This window comes from Tribolium castaneum, chromosome 2 (genome assembly GCF_031307605.1).
Source record: "Tribolium castaneum strain GA2 chromosome 2, icTriCast1.1, whole genome shotgun sequence".
Taxonomy (NCBI): domain Eukaryota; kingdom Metazoa; phylum Arthropoda; class Insecta; order Coleoptera; family Tenebrionidae; genus Tribolium; species Tribolium castaneum.
In genome coordinates this window covers 18515420-18529106 of record NC_087395.1, presented here as the reverse complement: position 1 = coordinate 18529106, position 13687 = coordinate 18515420, and the positions used below count along the sequence as shown (strand labels likewise).

At 34.3% G+C, this 13687-nt stretch overlaps 1 protein-coding gene across 1 annotated transcript in view; it reads left to right on the top strand.

The window, feature by feature from the left end:
• The window catches only part of Meltrin (meltrin), a 29863-nt gene that overhangs the window by 13432 nt on the left and 2744 nt on the right, over window positions 1-13687 (top strand). Inside the window, exons 2-9 of the mRNA XM_008201673.3 lie at window positions 780-880; window positions 951-1358; window positions 5122-5295; window positions 5346-5515; window positions 5564-6038; window positions 6089-6402; window positions 10441-10838; window positions 10891-11023. Of these exons, the coding sequence (XP_008199895.2) occupies window positions 780-880; window positions 951-1358; window positions 5122-5295; window positions 5346-5515; window positions 5564-6038; window positions 6089-6402; window positions 10441-10838; window positions 10891-11023 (2173 nt within the window). The remainder of the gene's footprint in view (window positions 1-779; window positions 881-950; window positions 1359-5121; window positions 5296-5345; window positions 5516-5563; window positions 6039-6088; window positions 6403-10440; window positions 10839-10890; window positions 11024-13687) is intronic.

Below are 13687 nucleotides of genomic sequence, written 5' to 3'. Positions count from 1 at the left end.
AATAGCTACAGTTTTATGTTTTGAGTTATTTTATTTTTATTATTGTTATTACAGGATGTATTTGTTATGTTAAAATTTATTTTGATTTCTTCTTGCAATAGTTGGAAATAGAAATGTTGTTGCGGTCTATTTTTTAGTTTCCTTTGAAAATGTTTTGAAACAACGCTGCAAAATTTTAATCGTTTACGTTTTTCCTATTTCCGTTGAAAGAGTTTTTACAGAGAATTAATTTAGCAAACTCGACTGCAGTGTGTTAAATTTAGTTTTAGAGTCTCACTTTACACTTCCAATCAACTGTACGGTGTCGGTGTGTATGTTTATAGATCTTGCTTCCAGATTTTTTTGCATGTAGCTAGTTATGAATTTCTACACAAACACAATGAAATGTTTGATCCAGCTTGTACTTGGTGCATTTTTTCAAATCTCTTGCGGATGTTCGGTTACGGTTTTTTCTCGTCCGATTGTCACATGTTCACAAGGCGCGACGGAACCAAATAGTGCAGAAATTCCAAAAAGTCATATCCCCTGCAGCGCGTCTAAATTTGCTCCAGTCTGCATTTTCCTGGCCGTCTTCCAGCGGTGTATTTCAAGATTACGCTTTCTCTTAATAAAAATTGAGTCAGTTTCGGTTAATTGTGGCAATTTTTCATTTAAACTCTTAACTAGTTTCACTCGTACAAATTGACTTGTCGCGCTGAAAATAATAAGCGACTCCGCTTAGAAAGCGACAATTTCGAAACTGGTACAGGTAACCCTATCATGCAAAAAATCTGTTCCAGCTGAACAACATCCTGCCAGAGACTTCAGCCGCCATACGCTCGTCAAGCCTCGGATTTACCACGGACGGGAGAAACGTCAGATCTCGACAAGCAAAGACGAGGTAATTTCCACCCACTTTTCCGCGATAAACCCTTCCAGTTCAACGACATAATTATCTTTTCCGTTCATAGAATGGACCATATCACCTCGACCACTTGACCATATCACTGCCAATCGACGGCGAAGACTTCCTCCTAGACTTGACCCTGAATCGACAGCTCATTCCGAAAGGATTCTTCCGCAAGGTTCAGCAAAACGGAACGCACCAAGTCATACGACCCAGACCGGAGGAGGTCGACCTGTGCCACTATGGGGGCAAAGTCAGGAACAAACCGGGCTCGTGGGTCGCCCTGTCCACCTGCGACGGGCTCTCGGGGGTGGTGTTTGACGGGGAGGAAATGCACTACGTTGAGAATAAAGACGGGGATTTGCACTACTTGTACAAGCATGCGGACCTGGTGGAGGGGAACAAGACATGTGGGTATGCGGGGGACGCAGTGGACCCCCAGAAGAGCCACAATCACAACAGGATACTTAGGGTAAATAAGTTGCTTGCGCCTGTAAAATGCCACCAACAATACATATTTCAATACGAACTCGATTACAAATTTTGAAAAATTGGATAGTCTTCTCTAGTTTGTTCACCCCTTCGAAAAATTAGCAACGTTTTTAATTAGTTAGTCATTAGGATAAATAGATTAGAATCACATTCATGCCGTCTCTTGACAGAATACATGATAATTGTTTGTGACAAACATAAATTTATGACCATCGATGAAAAATTCATTAGTTTGACAACTACTGCCATGGGTTTCCAAAAATTAAATAATTAAATGTGCCTTTTTCGTATCTAGTGTTTTGTGACTTTTGTATGTTGTATGTGAAGCACCTTGTATATTAAAAATTGTGATTTTTGTCGTCGAATTGGCGACAAATTTGAAATCGTTATATATGATAGTAGTTTAGCAACTATTATCAAATTTAAATACCAAAATTTTGTACTCAATTAATTAATAAAGAAGTTGAACTCACAATTAAAAAGTAAAACCCGTTTTTCGTGATTATGTCAAAATGTCCCCATAAAAATCGCAGTTCTTTCTACTGCAGTTCAAAAATTCCATTTCAAAAGCTGAATTATTGCCGTTTTTTATCATAATTTTTAAATTTGTTTTTTGATAATCTTGAGCTACTTTTAAACGAATGCAAAAATATTCACTTTTTGCAATGGATTCAAGGGTTTGTAATTTTAACGTAAGATTTTGCTAGATGAGCAAGCAAACACCAGATAATATTTTATGAAGCTAGTGCTACTAGATTATTTTTTGAAATTGTAAATTTTCCACTTTTACTAAACAGATGATCGTTTTAAAACTTGCGGTAGGCTTTTGCAGTTGGTGATGTGTATAATACCTTAGAAACTAGTCTACAATAGATGGATAATTTGTAAAAACATCGTTCGTATTTACAATTTTTCGTGAATTTTGAAATGAAAATGGGCGTTGAAGGTGATTTAGACAGTGAGAATAATTTTAGCGAGGCTGCTACAGCATATTGTGGTGATTTGTTAACTTCTCTGGATCGCAGAAAACATATGAAAAAAAAAACAATTTTATTTCATTTTTACGTAATAATTTTTAGTATACGGTTAATGTGTTAACTTGTATAGTTTGTAAGTTAGCCAATCCGTTGGCTATTTTAATAGAAAACAAACGCAATTTCAACTAAAGAAGCGACTAGTTTACAAACTAGCCAAGAATCTTGGCCAATTCACTTGAAAGACAAAATAGCTAGATAGTTTGTATGAACACCAAACTTTCTCGTAACACAAAATAACCAATGCTTTGGTTAGTTTACAAACTAACCAACTAGCTGGCTTATTTAGTAAATAATTTCATTTGCAATTTTAATACAGTGCAGCCGCAAAACATATTATTTGATAACTTTTCCGTTGAGACACCTTTAAGGAAAAGCAACGTCAGAATTGGATTTTTTATTATTTTTAAATTTATTGTGTGTTGAGTCGTTTTCTACAAAACAAATGAATAATTTGTGTGAAATAATGAATCATAAAAATGGTTTTTCTGTTGCGGAACACGCATTACTTTAAGATAATTAAGAGTGAATAGGGCTACAGGTTAAAAATTTTAAATCGTTCCTACGTAAACAGTTTCTTTAATAGGAAGTTTTATCACAAATTAACATAAGTTTAAAAGGCAAAATCGAATAAAATATTAAATAAAAATACAATCCTATATTTGCATTTTAATCATTGTCCAATTAAGTCCAAGTAAACATCGAATCTTTTAGTTAGTTTATATATAAAAAACTGACCCTATAATCAAAAATAAAAATATCTCACAATCCCCCTTTATTATTTAATTTACTACATTAGCCATCTAGTTGGTTAATTTGTGTAAAGTAGCCAAAGCATTGGTTATTTTGTGTTATTAGCCAAACTGCCTTGGATAGATTTCAAACTATCCAACTATTTTGTCTTTCAAGTAGTTTAGCCAAGATTCTTAGCTAATTTGTAAACTCCGCTATTTTACTTAAAACTGCGTTTTCTATTAAAATAGCCAACGGTTTGACTAGTTTACAAACTAACCAAGTTTACACATAACATTTATAATAGTTAACTGCGTTTGCTCATTCTGAGAATTCGATTACAATTAATAAATTCACTATCGCTTACAAATACATGTTGCCTAGAACGTGTGGTATACAAAATTTTATCTACTATTGCCGGCTAAAAGTAGCGGTACCGCATCAAATTTCATTTTTTTTAGTTTCTTTATTACTTTACAATTTGAACCATCAAAATGTTCCGTACACTCGGCAGTACACTTATTTAATATGTACTCGTATGTGCACTTACCGGAGGAAAGTTGTGAACACAACTAAAAAACAATTTTTAGTTTGTGTATTAGAAAATAAACTTCAATCTTTAACACAGACTTTGATAGGACTACAAAACTTGACAGATGCAAAATCGTTGAAGAACTGTAAATACTTCTCAGTTCGCATCCAATTTTAAATTATATATTTGTGTATTTGAGCGAATTTAAACGTGTTAAAAAACTCCAATACTTTAATTTTCTTAGAAAAAACTTAATATTCAATTCTGAAAAAGTCTGAAAAAATATCTAACTTTGATGGCGTCAGCAACATTATTAAAAGAGTGTTTAAAAATGTTGTTTGCAAAATCGACTATGGAATTCAAATTCAATCCTCCGCTTCATCCAAATGACTGTTGTAGTTTCAGAGTGTTTGTAGTTTCTGAGTACTGTCATTTCTACCTAAACTTTGGGTTAACATTTTATTAAATTTTTTGCATTTTTCTGTATTGTTGCTTGTTTTGATTTGTGTTTTATATTTTCGTGTTTTTTTTTGTAGTACTATATTTTTTCGTTTTTAGATTCGAAGCCTTTTTGTTTGATTTTCATGGCCATTGCAAATGACAGCATTAACAATTTAAATTAAACGGCACATCACGTTTAAATTTCGTAGATAACTAATGAACAACTATTTTTAAACAGTGTGTTAATGCGAAAAAAAATTGTGTCATACTATTCTTTTATAAAAAATTGTATATCCCATTTCAGTTCATAGGAAAATTTTGCATTTGCATTTTTTTGGAGTGAAATGGAGCACAAATTGACAATTTCTGGTGGGTTTTATTGGCTCAATATTTGTCGTTGGGGTTTAGTTTAACACAGAATTCTTTATTTATACAGAGAACTCAAATGCGCTGTTGTAAAATTCTACTATGAATTAAAATGGATATTATTTTTTTATTTTTTTTTTTTAAATTTAGTTTCAAGTTGTTTCCATTTGCACACTTGTTTAAACAGTTTTTTTTTAATGTCTTTAGGTATAGTTCTACCTTATTGGGCTGTTGTATTTAATAATTTATTAAATATGATTATAAATATATTTTTTTATTGAGAATATTGGAAAAATCCAATTTTTCGCTGGAAAACTAAGCCAATATATTAAGTGTATTACCTGTTACCAAAACTATAAAAACGCCAACGTCGCATTTTCTCTCACAATTGCTGTTAAAAATTATTCATGCACTTCAAAAAAATAATAAATAGCTAATGTGATTTATACTTTCAATAAGAGATCTAATAGCTATTTTACAATTTTATCAATCTTATTTAAAAAAATAGTTTGGTAAAATGCGACAGGTGTAGTCAAAACATTTTTGACACATATTTTATAGTCACCCTGTACACTGTTTAATATTGTTAAGCTCGTCAGCAAACATAACAAACTTTGAAACTAGATAAATTATTTTAGTATAAGAGAGCCGCGGAGCAGAACAGTGCCGTGAGGGGTCCCTACAACGCTAACAAGAAGTCGAAATACGTCGAATTGGTTCTAGTTGTGGACAACCGCGAGTACAAAGAACTGGGTGAGAGCACAAGTAAAGTGGAACACCATTGCAAAACCATTGCCAACATAATAAACGGGGTACTGTTTTACCCTTAGAAAATCACCCCAAACTAATTTAATTTTTGCAGCTGTACGCCCCTCTTAACATATTCATAGCTTTAGTCGGTGTGGTCATTTGGACGGAACACGACGAAATCAGTTTTTCCCCCAACGGCGACACCACCCTCACCAGCTTCCTCCACTACCGACGCAACAAACTAGTCAAGGAGCACCCCAACGACAACGCCCAACTCTTAACGTAAGCGAAACCATATTTTAAACCACACAATCACCTCAAATCCTCCAGGAAATACAATTTCGACAACGGCGTCGTGGGGAAGGCCCTCAAAGGCCCGATTTGTACTTATGAGTACTCGGGGGGCGTCAACACGGACCACTCCCCCGTCGTGGGGCTCGTCGCCACCACAGTGGCCCACGAAATGGGGCACAATTTCGGCATGGAGCACGACACGAATGAGTGCACGTGTCCGGACGACCGGTGCATTATGGCCCCCAGTAGCTCGACAGTGGCGCCAACACATTGGTCCTCCTGCAGCCTCAACTACCTCCTACTTGCATTCACACACGGCATGGACTACTGTCTCAAGAACAAACCGACGGCGCTGTTTGATAGCCCCGTCTGTGGCAACGGTTTCGTCGAACCGGGGGAACAGTGCGACTGTGGGCTTCCGGAGCACTGTGACAACACTTGTTGCAATGCCACCACGTGTATGTTGCACACGAATGCGAGCTGTGCGACGGGAGAATGCTGCGATTTAACAGTAACTTTTTTAATGGCAAATGTTAATTTTTCTATGGTTTGTTTTTGCAGACTTGTAAACCGAAATCGGCGGGTACGTTGTGTCGATCGGCCGATTACGAATGCGATTTGCCCGAATATTGCACCGGTCATAGTGAATATTGCCCGGCTGATATCTACAAGATGGACGCTGAAATGTGTGATGGCGGGAAGGCGTTTTGCTATCATGGCTTTTGCAGGACTAGGACTGATCAGTGTAAACTTTTGTGGGGCGAAACGGGCAAATCCAGTGACGACCAGTGTTACAAAATGAATATTAAAGGAAATCGACATGGAAATTGCGGTTATGATAAGTTCAACAAGAGTTTCTTCAAGTGCAACGATGAGTAAGTAGAACTAATTTTTGGCAATTGGTTGATGCTTTAATTCTTTAAACTTCTGGACAGTTTGTTTCGTAAGTTCCGTACAGAAATACACAGAAAATGCGTAAAACCTTCTCATAGCGGTTGGTAATTGTCGAGAAAAACAATGTGTTTTGAACGTTTGTTAGTTTTCATTATCCATTAAATACGAATTTATAGCTATTATAATGAGCACTTTTAAGTTTATAATACGAGAAATTGCGCTATTCGAGTAGTTATAAGGAATAGCATTTAAATAAAAAAATTAAACAAATTGTGACATCGGTTTATTTTTAATTAAATGCTTCGAGATAATTATTGCATTTGTACTATTGCTAAAACCTAAAAATAAATTCACTTGTGGCATGCTTTAGTGATTTTAGCTAAATGGCCAAAGAACTGAATTTTCAGCTTAAACAAGTGTTTGATTTATGGAAAAACATACAGGTAGATAACACGTGTTCGACCGATTTAAATGTACTTTTATCTGCGTTTGTGGCTGAAAAATCGTCCTAATGTAACAATTTTCTGTCCGGGTTTTGAAAAATATTGCGAAAGGACTGCATTTTTAACTCAGAATGGTCTAATTACTCATTAGTCCGGAAGCAGGCACCTCAAAAGTCACTTGCACAACATTACTGGAAACTGATTCTTATGTAAAATTTTCTGCTAAATTGGAATCTGTCGGTATTGCCTTCATTATAAAAAAACGTTTTTGAACTTTTGAACTAAAATTGTACACATTTTGTATTTACATCGTCATATTTTCTTTCTGAATAAAGCTCTGGAACTTATTTTTTTTCACTAGATTCTCCAATAAATGAAGATTCTAACACAAGCTTTAATTTTTACAAAATAAACTTGCAACATGTCATTTTTGTATAAAAAAAAATAAAACGAAGTCTTGCAATTGCTTTCTTTTTCTGGTCGCAAACTAGTTACAGATTGGTCTGAAACCCGTTCCCCACCGGGAAGGTTTTATACCTTGAGCAATTCTGAATAAAAAAATTTAAAGTAAAAATGTTCTAACTCTCTGCGTTTGGAAGATAAGAACGTTTGAAACATAGAAATATTGAAGAATTCGCTTCTATATTTATAGGTCTGGTAGTATGGGAAAATAATGTTCCTTTCAAACCAAAATGATGTCATGACTCGGTTTGGATATATAACAAAAGTGTTGAGTCTTAAGCTCAGAAAAATAAAACAATTTCTATGCTTGCTTAGTGATTTTTCTGCTTGGTTTTAACTAAATAACGCGAAAGAACTGAATATTTAGCTTAAAAACATGCTTATTTTCTTGAAAAAGGCTAAAATTACTTCGTTTTTTTGTTTTTATTCCTCTTTGGTTAGGTATAACAAGATATCTTAGATAGGGAAAGTGAGGTAAGTTACAATTGCTAATTAGAAAATATTTGAAATGACTGACAAGAAAATATTTATCAAAAAAGTGTATTTTAACAAAAAAATATACAAATTAAAAAAGCTATCCGACATATTACCACTCACTCACTGCTGATAAGTTAACAATTATCGAGCAATATTTTAAATGACGTATTAAAAAATTGTAAGAGCAAAATATGAAAATATATTTATTAAAGAAAGTAAATTTGGTACAAAAGTCGCAAGTCCACATTTTAGCTAAAGGTTAAAAGACCAATCCTCATACAGTCACGATCATAAAGAATGTCACCACCCCTATAAACCCGGCCGGCTAGCAAGGGGCTGAACTCACGGCAACAAATCGGGTCATAAACATAACAGTTGCAATCAAATTTTAAAATATGACTAATTTCAACAATTTAAATTATTAATTAATTAATTACTTTGCGGCGTTGGAAATCTATCGAAAGTGTTATATTGTTCAGAAAATTATAATTCTCCTTTACTTAAAAAGTTAACACATCAAATAATTCCTCGTCTAATTTACGTAATACAGTTTTAATCATTTTGAGAAAACAGTGAATTTACATGTATTAATTTACGCGATTAAGATATCGTCGATATTACAAGGGTAACAGCACTAAATCATGTTTTCAAGCCGATGATTTTTGTTGATGTCTATGATCCGAAAGATTTATTGCTGCGGTTTGAGTTCAGACTCTTGCTAGCCGGCCGGGTTTATAGGGGTGACATTTTTTATTATTGTGACTGTACTATAGTTAGGATGGCTTTGTAATTACAATGTAAGTTTCATGTTTTGTTTGTCAACTTATTCGAAATTATTTTTTAAAGCTTATGCGTACCAGTAATGTTTAAGAAGAACTTGCTTAGAAGACCCATTTTCAAAACCAAAAAACCCCTCATAAACTTTTTGTTACTTGCCGGTCAAAATTTATTCCGTTTTTTAATAACGTCAGTAATTATAACGCCATGCACTAATATCACTTATCAACGTTTAACTTCAAATTAGCCTGCTCTGCCACCGAAATATCCAAGCTACCATATTGCTCTACGCTGTGGGCATGCACTGTAGCAATTTCTCGATTTTAAAACTCTTAGTTTAGTAGGAATTCGTAATTCGTTATCTTGTATGTCGTCTTCTTACCTCTCTTTCCCCTATCTAAAAATCTGAGTTTTTGATCCAAAAATGTATGTGAATGGACGAAAAATTCAAAATGGCACAAATTTCGACATAATTTGGTAACTCTTTGATCAGTTTTAGCAACATCTTTAGCGAAAAAAATATGTATAAACACTCTAAAAGACTTTACTTTCGACTCAAATCTTGCGAATTTTAGCTCAAACACGTGCTAAAAGGGCCGACATTTTTCTATTACACTCAGATCTATAATAGCTCAGTCAAATTAAACAAAAATAAGGCGATCGGTAGAAAAAATTCTTAGAGAGATGGATTTTTTTAAAAGCTTCCTTTACACTTGGGTAGACATATTTCAAAAGTCCCCGAGGTTGGGTAGCGAGCTGGAGGAGGGGGAGGTGGCTGAACTATCTTTTTTTGTTTTTTTTGCTTATATCATGGAAACGGTCACTCCTATCAATTTTTATCTTCTTACCAAAATTAAAGCTGATAAAATTTCCTACAAAATGGTCCTAGTCTTATTGTTGTAGGACTAACCGTAAGTGAGCTACTAGCTTTTGAAGTTTGGTTTCTACATAACACTGTTTAACTAAACATTAGTATATCATAAGTATTTATATGGAAATAGTGTGTGTAAAGCGTCTCTCAACTAACCTAAGAGTGGGAAATAAGGGAGAAAAATACTTTCTTCCCTCGGGCTCTCCAATTGAAGACTACAATTCAGCAGCTGAAGATGGCCCAGAAGATATGATAGAATGAACTGTTGGACTCAATGCATACAGTTTATTATAAGATTTATTTAAAACATCTATATTAAATCATCTATTTATTAATATTTTACTGAACAAGACTGTAATTCAGTTTTCAATGTTTGAGACGAAGACGAAAATGCAGCATCTAAGGACGACTCTGAAGACTTCTGTAATCCTCATGTACCCCCCTTTCTACTCTAATGAAGTGTTGGACCCAATAAATTCAGTTTATTGTCAGTTTTTCAAATCACAAGACATGCTCTTTTAAAGCACATTTTTTTAAATGATTAATTCTTCCCAGCTCTGTAACTCTAACTTATGGTTAGTCCTACAAGAAAAATGCATATAACCATTTTGTAGGAAATTTTATCAGCTTTAATTTTGGCGAGAAGATAAAAATTGATAGGAGAAACAGTTTCCGAGATATAAGCAAAAAACCAAAAAAAGACTGTTTTAACACCCTCTCCCTCTTCGATCTCGGCCCCCAACGTCGGAGACTTTTGATATATGTCTACTCAAGTGTTAAGGAAGCTTTAAAAAACTCTCTAGGAATTTTTTCTACCGATTTGTCTAATTTAACTGGGCTATCAGTGTCCTCAAACGATTTTTTTTTCCAAATATTTAAATTTTATCATTGATAAGGAAATATATGGAATGACTAATCAGAAACTTGAGCTTTTCCTCTGAAATTTTTGGCTTGTTTGTTGCTTCTAGTTTTGTAATTTTTTTTTTCAGGAACGTCTTGTGCGGAATGCTTCATTGCAAGCATTTGAACGAGCGTTTGGAATTCGGCATGGAATCGGTGTCTATTTTGAGCCACAGTTTCCTAAACTTGAAAGGTTCAATAGTGGCCTGTCGGACTGCCATCGTCGACTTGGGCATCAACCAAGTGGATCCAGGTCTCGCACCAGATGGCGCCAAATGTGGTGAGGGCAAGATGTGCGTGAACCAGAAGTGTATGTCCGTGGCTAGTCTCCAACTAGCTGGAAAAACTTGCCCTCACAATTGCAACAACAACGGTTGGTGCAACAATTTGGGCCACTGCCACTGTAAAGATGGCTACGCTCCGCCATTTTGCGAGGATCCGGGACCTGGGGGATCGGAGGACAGCGGCCCAGCTTCGGATCCTGACGGTACTATTATTATTATTATTTTTTAGTTTGTTTACTAATGTTTATTTTTTAGCTCGCAAAGAGTTTGTTGTGGCTCTTTTTGTGATATTCTTGGGGATTATTCCCGGTTTGGTACTGATCGCGTTCCTTACTTATTATATCAAACACAACGTTCTGCACATTCGTTCGAAATCAGCGGCCCCAACGTACGTAAAAAATTGTCTGTTTAACAGTTTCCAGCATGTTGTGTCTGCATGTCGTGGTGGTAGTCTCTTTTCCAACTCAATTCCCACAGTGTCCGAACGTGTTCAAAACATTCGTAACTTGGAGATCAAGCAGACGGGTTTGATCTCCACAACAAACACTGACGCTATTATTAGAAGTAACACCATAACAAACGGTACTAATCCGGAAAGTGGCGGCACACGACGCTTATCTTTGCGCAATATCAAAGGACTTAAACTCAACACGAATCTACGGAGGAAAGATAGATCTAGTCAAATCGAAACGCCGGTGACCACTGAAACTCTCTGTGACACGCCGCATATGGTGGTCAGTGTCAAGGATCTCGCGAAAAAATTCAACGATACTTCGCCGAAAGTGTAACGTTTTTATTTTGACCGACTTTCGAATTGTTACAAGTTCGCACGTTGTGTAACAGGTGAAGTGGAACCATGCGTACTTGTAACAATTTGATAAAGTAGCACAGAGTTTTGTTACGCCAGTGTACACCGCCTGGGGACTTTAAGGCTAAAGGGGATGGCAGAGTGTGAAATGAAAATAATTTTTCTATTTTTAGCGTTTTTTTAATCTAATTTTAAATCGAAAAAATGGAATTGAGCTTTTTAAACAATTAGAATTTGCGCCAGTGTAACGGTTTTTTGAAAAAAAGTTATTTGACTTTTTTTATTTTTAAACAGATATACATAACGTTTAAAAAACGTAAAGGGACAGATGCACTGTGATGATACGAATAGAATCCAATCAACTAGAAGAATTATTATTAGCTTTGAACGAAACGCGAATATTCATTTTACTTGGTAAGAGGAAGAGAGGGCAAAAAGATATTTCTGTATCTGTTAGTATTTGAATTTTGTGTTTATTCAAGTAATGTTTATTTGTTAATAATTTTTGTGTGTTCCTTTTTCATTGCTCAAAAACAGATAAATGATCATAAGTTTGGAATACGACAAAAACTAAATTTTTTACTTTTGTAAACAATAGGTCAAAATTTCATTTGATTATTTTCGTTAAAAAATCATTTTGTTATGAAGATTGAGAAAAGCAAAGAACAAATAATGTCAAATAGCCTTGAGTTCGAATTTTTGCGCAATTAAATTCAGTGAAATACATAAGACTCTCCCGGAATATGTTGAAGTTGTAAGAGAAGCCCAAGTACCTGTTTCCCATACTAAGATGTAGACGCTGGTACGTTAATTTCTTTTCCATCATTTGTTTCAGAATGGCAGTTTGGTTAATTAAAGTTTTATTTTTAATTTTATTAATACTATTAATATTTTCAATTCATTAATAATAGTTGTTTTAAGAAATTGTACAAAAACTCTGAAAAAATTCAAATGCATTGTAGGTTTTTTGAGCTTGAGGATGTTAGGTGTTTTATCGAGACCTTGGTCGAGATAAACAATACACTTGAAAATCAAAAAACCAGCTTTGCGAACGGTAATATTGTAAACATACAATAAACTAAAAATATATAAAAGAGAGACAAAACCAATTACTACTAAATGACTTCTACATATCGGGGTTAAAACAGACTTTAGAATTTTTAATTTTCAGCTGATACATACTCAAAATTTAATGTTGGTACTAAGGAATTTTTTGTAAAGTTTGTAGGCCTCTTTTCCCAAAACGTAAAATACTTCTTTGTCCAAATGACAAAACAATCATTTCTTTGTTGGTAACTTGAAGTGGCGTTTTTCTATTTAACTGAAAATATCTTTTTATCACTTTTAACAACTCGAAGTGGTTGTAAAGGCATAAAAAAGTCCATACAACTTTGCTTGAACAAGATTGAATTTTTTTTATGTTTTGAAGGCTATTCTAGTGTTTGTTTTAAATTAATTCTTATGAAAAGCTGGCGCAACATGTAGAATGTGCCACAGAATTCACTGGAACAAACCGTTTTGCTTTACAACTTTTAGTTTTTGAGTTATGAATGAATAACTCGGCGCATCCACCATTTTTCAAATAAAACTAAGTTTTTAAATTAGTTTTCAACTATGCTAAGGTTGTAAAGATGGTGTTATAACAGGCAAAATGAGCCGTAAAATTCACTGAAACAAACCGTTTTTTTTTCTAAGACTTAGTTTTTGAGTTGTGAGGTTTTAAAAAATAACTCGGCGCATCCACCATTTTTCAAATTAAACTAAATTTTTAAATAAGTTCTCGACTAAGCTAATGTTGTAAAAATGGTGGTATAATACGCAAAATGAGCAGCAAAATGTACTGGAACATACCGTTTTGCTCTTCAACTTTCAGTTTTTGAGTTATTTTTTAATGAATAACTCGGTACATTCACTATTTTTCAAATAAAACTATGTTTTTAAGGTTTTAAATGACGGTTAAATAATGGTTATAAAAACCCTGGCATAATACGCAAAATCAGCACTGAAACTACGACTTTTAATTTTTGAGTTATCGAGGTTCTTAATAATTAAGCTAGTGTTGTAAAAATGGCAAAATGACCAACAAAATTCACTGAAACAAACCCTTTTGCTCTATATAACTTTTAGTTTTCTAGCTATTATTTTTTTAACAAATAACTCGGCTCCCAAGTAGTGCCTTCCTGATTGACCCGACCATAAGAGGATTGAGACGGACAAAAGATTTTACAAAATTCGCGTTTTGAT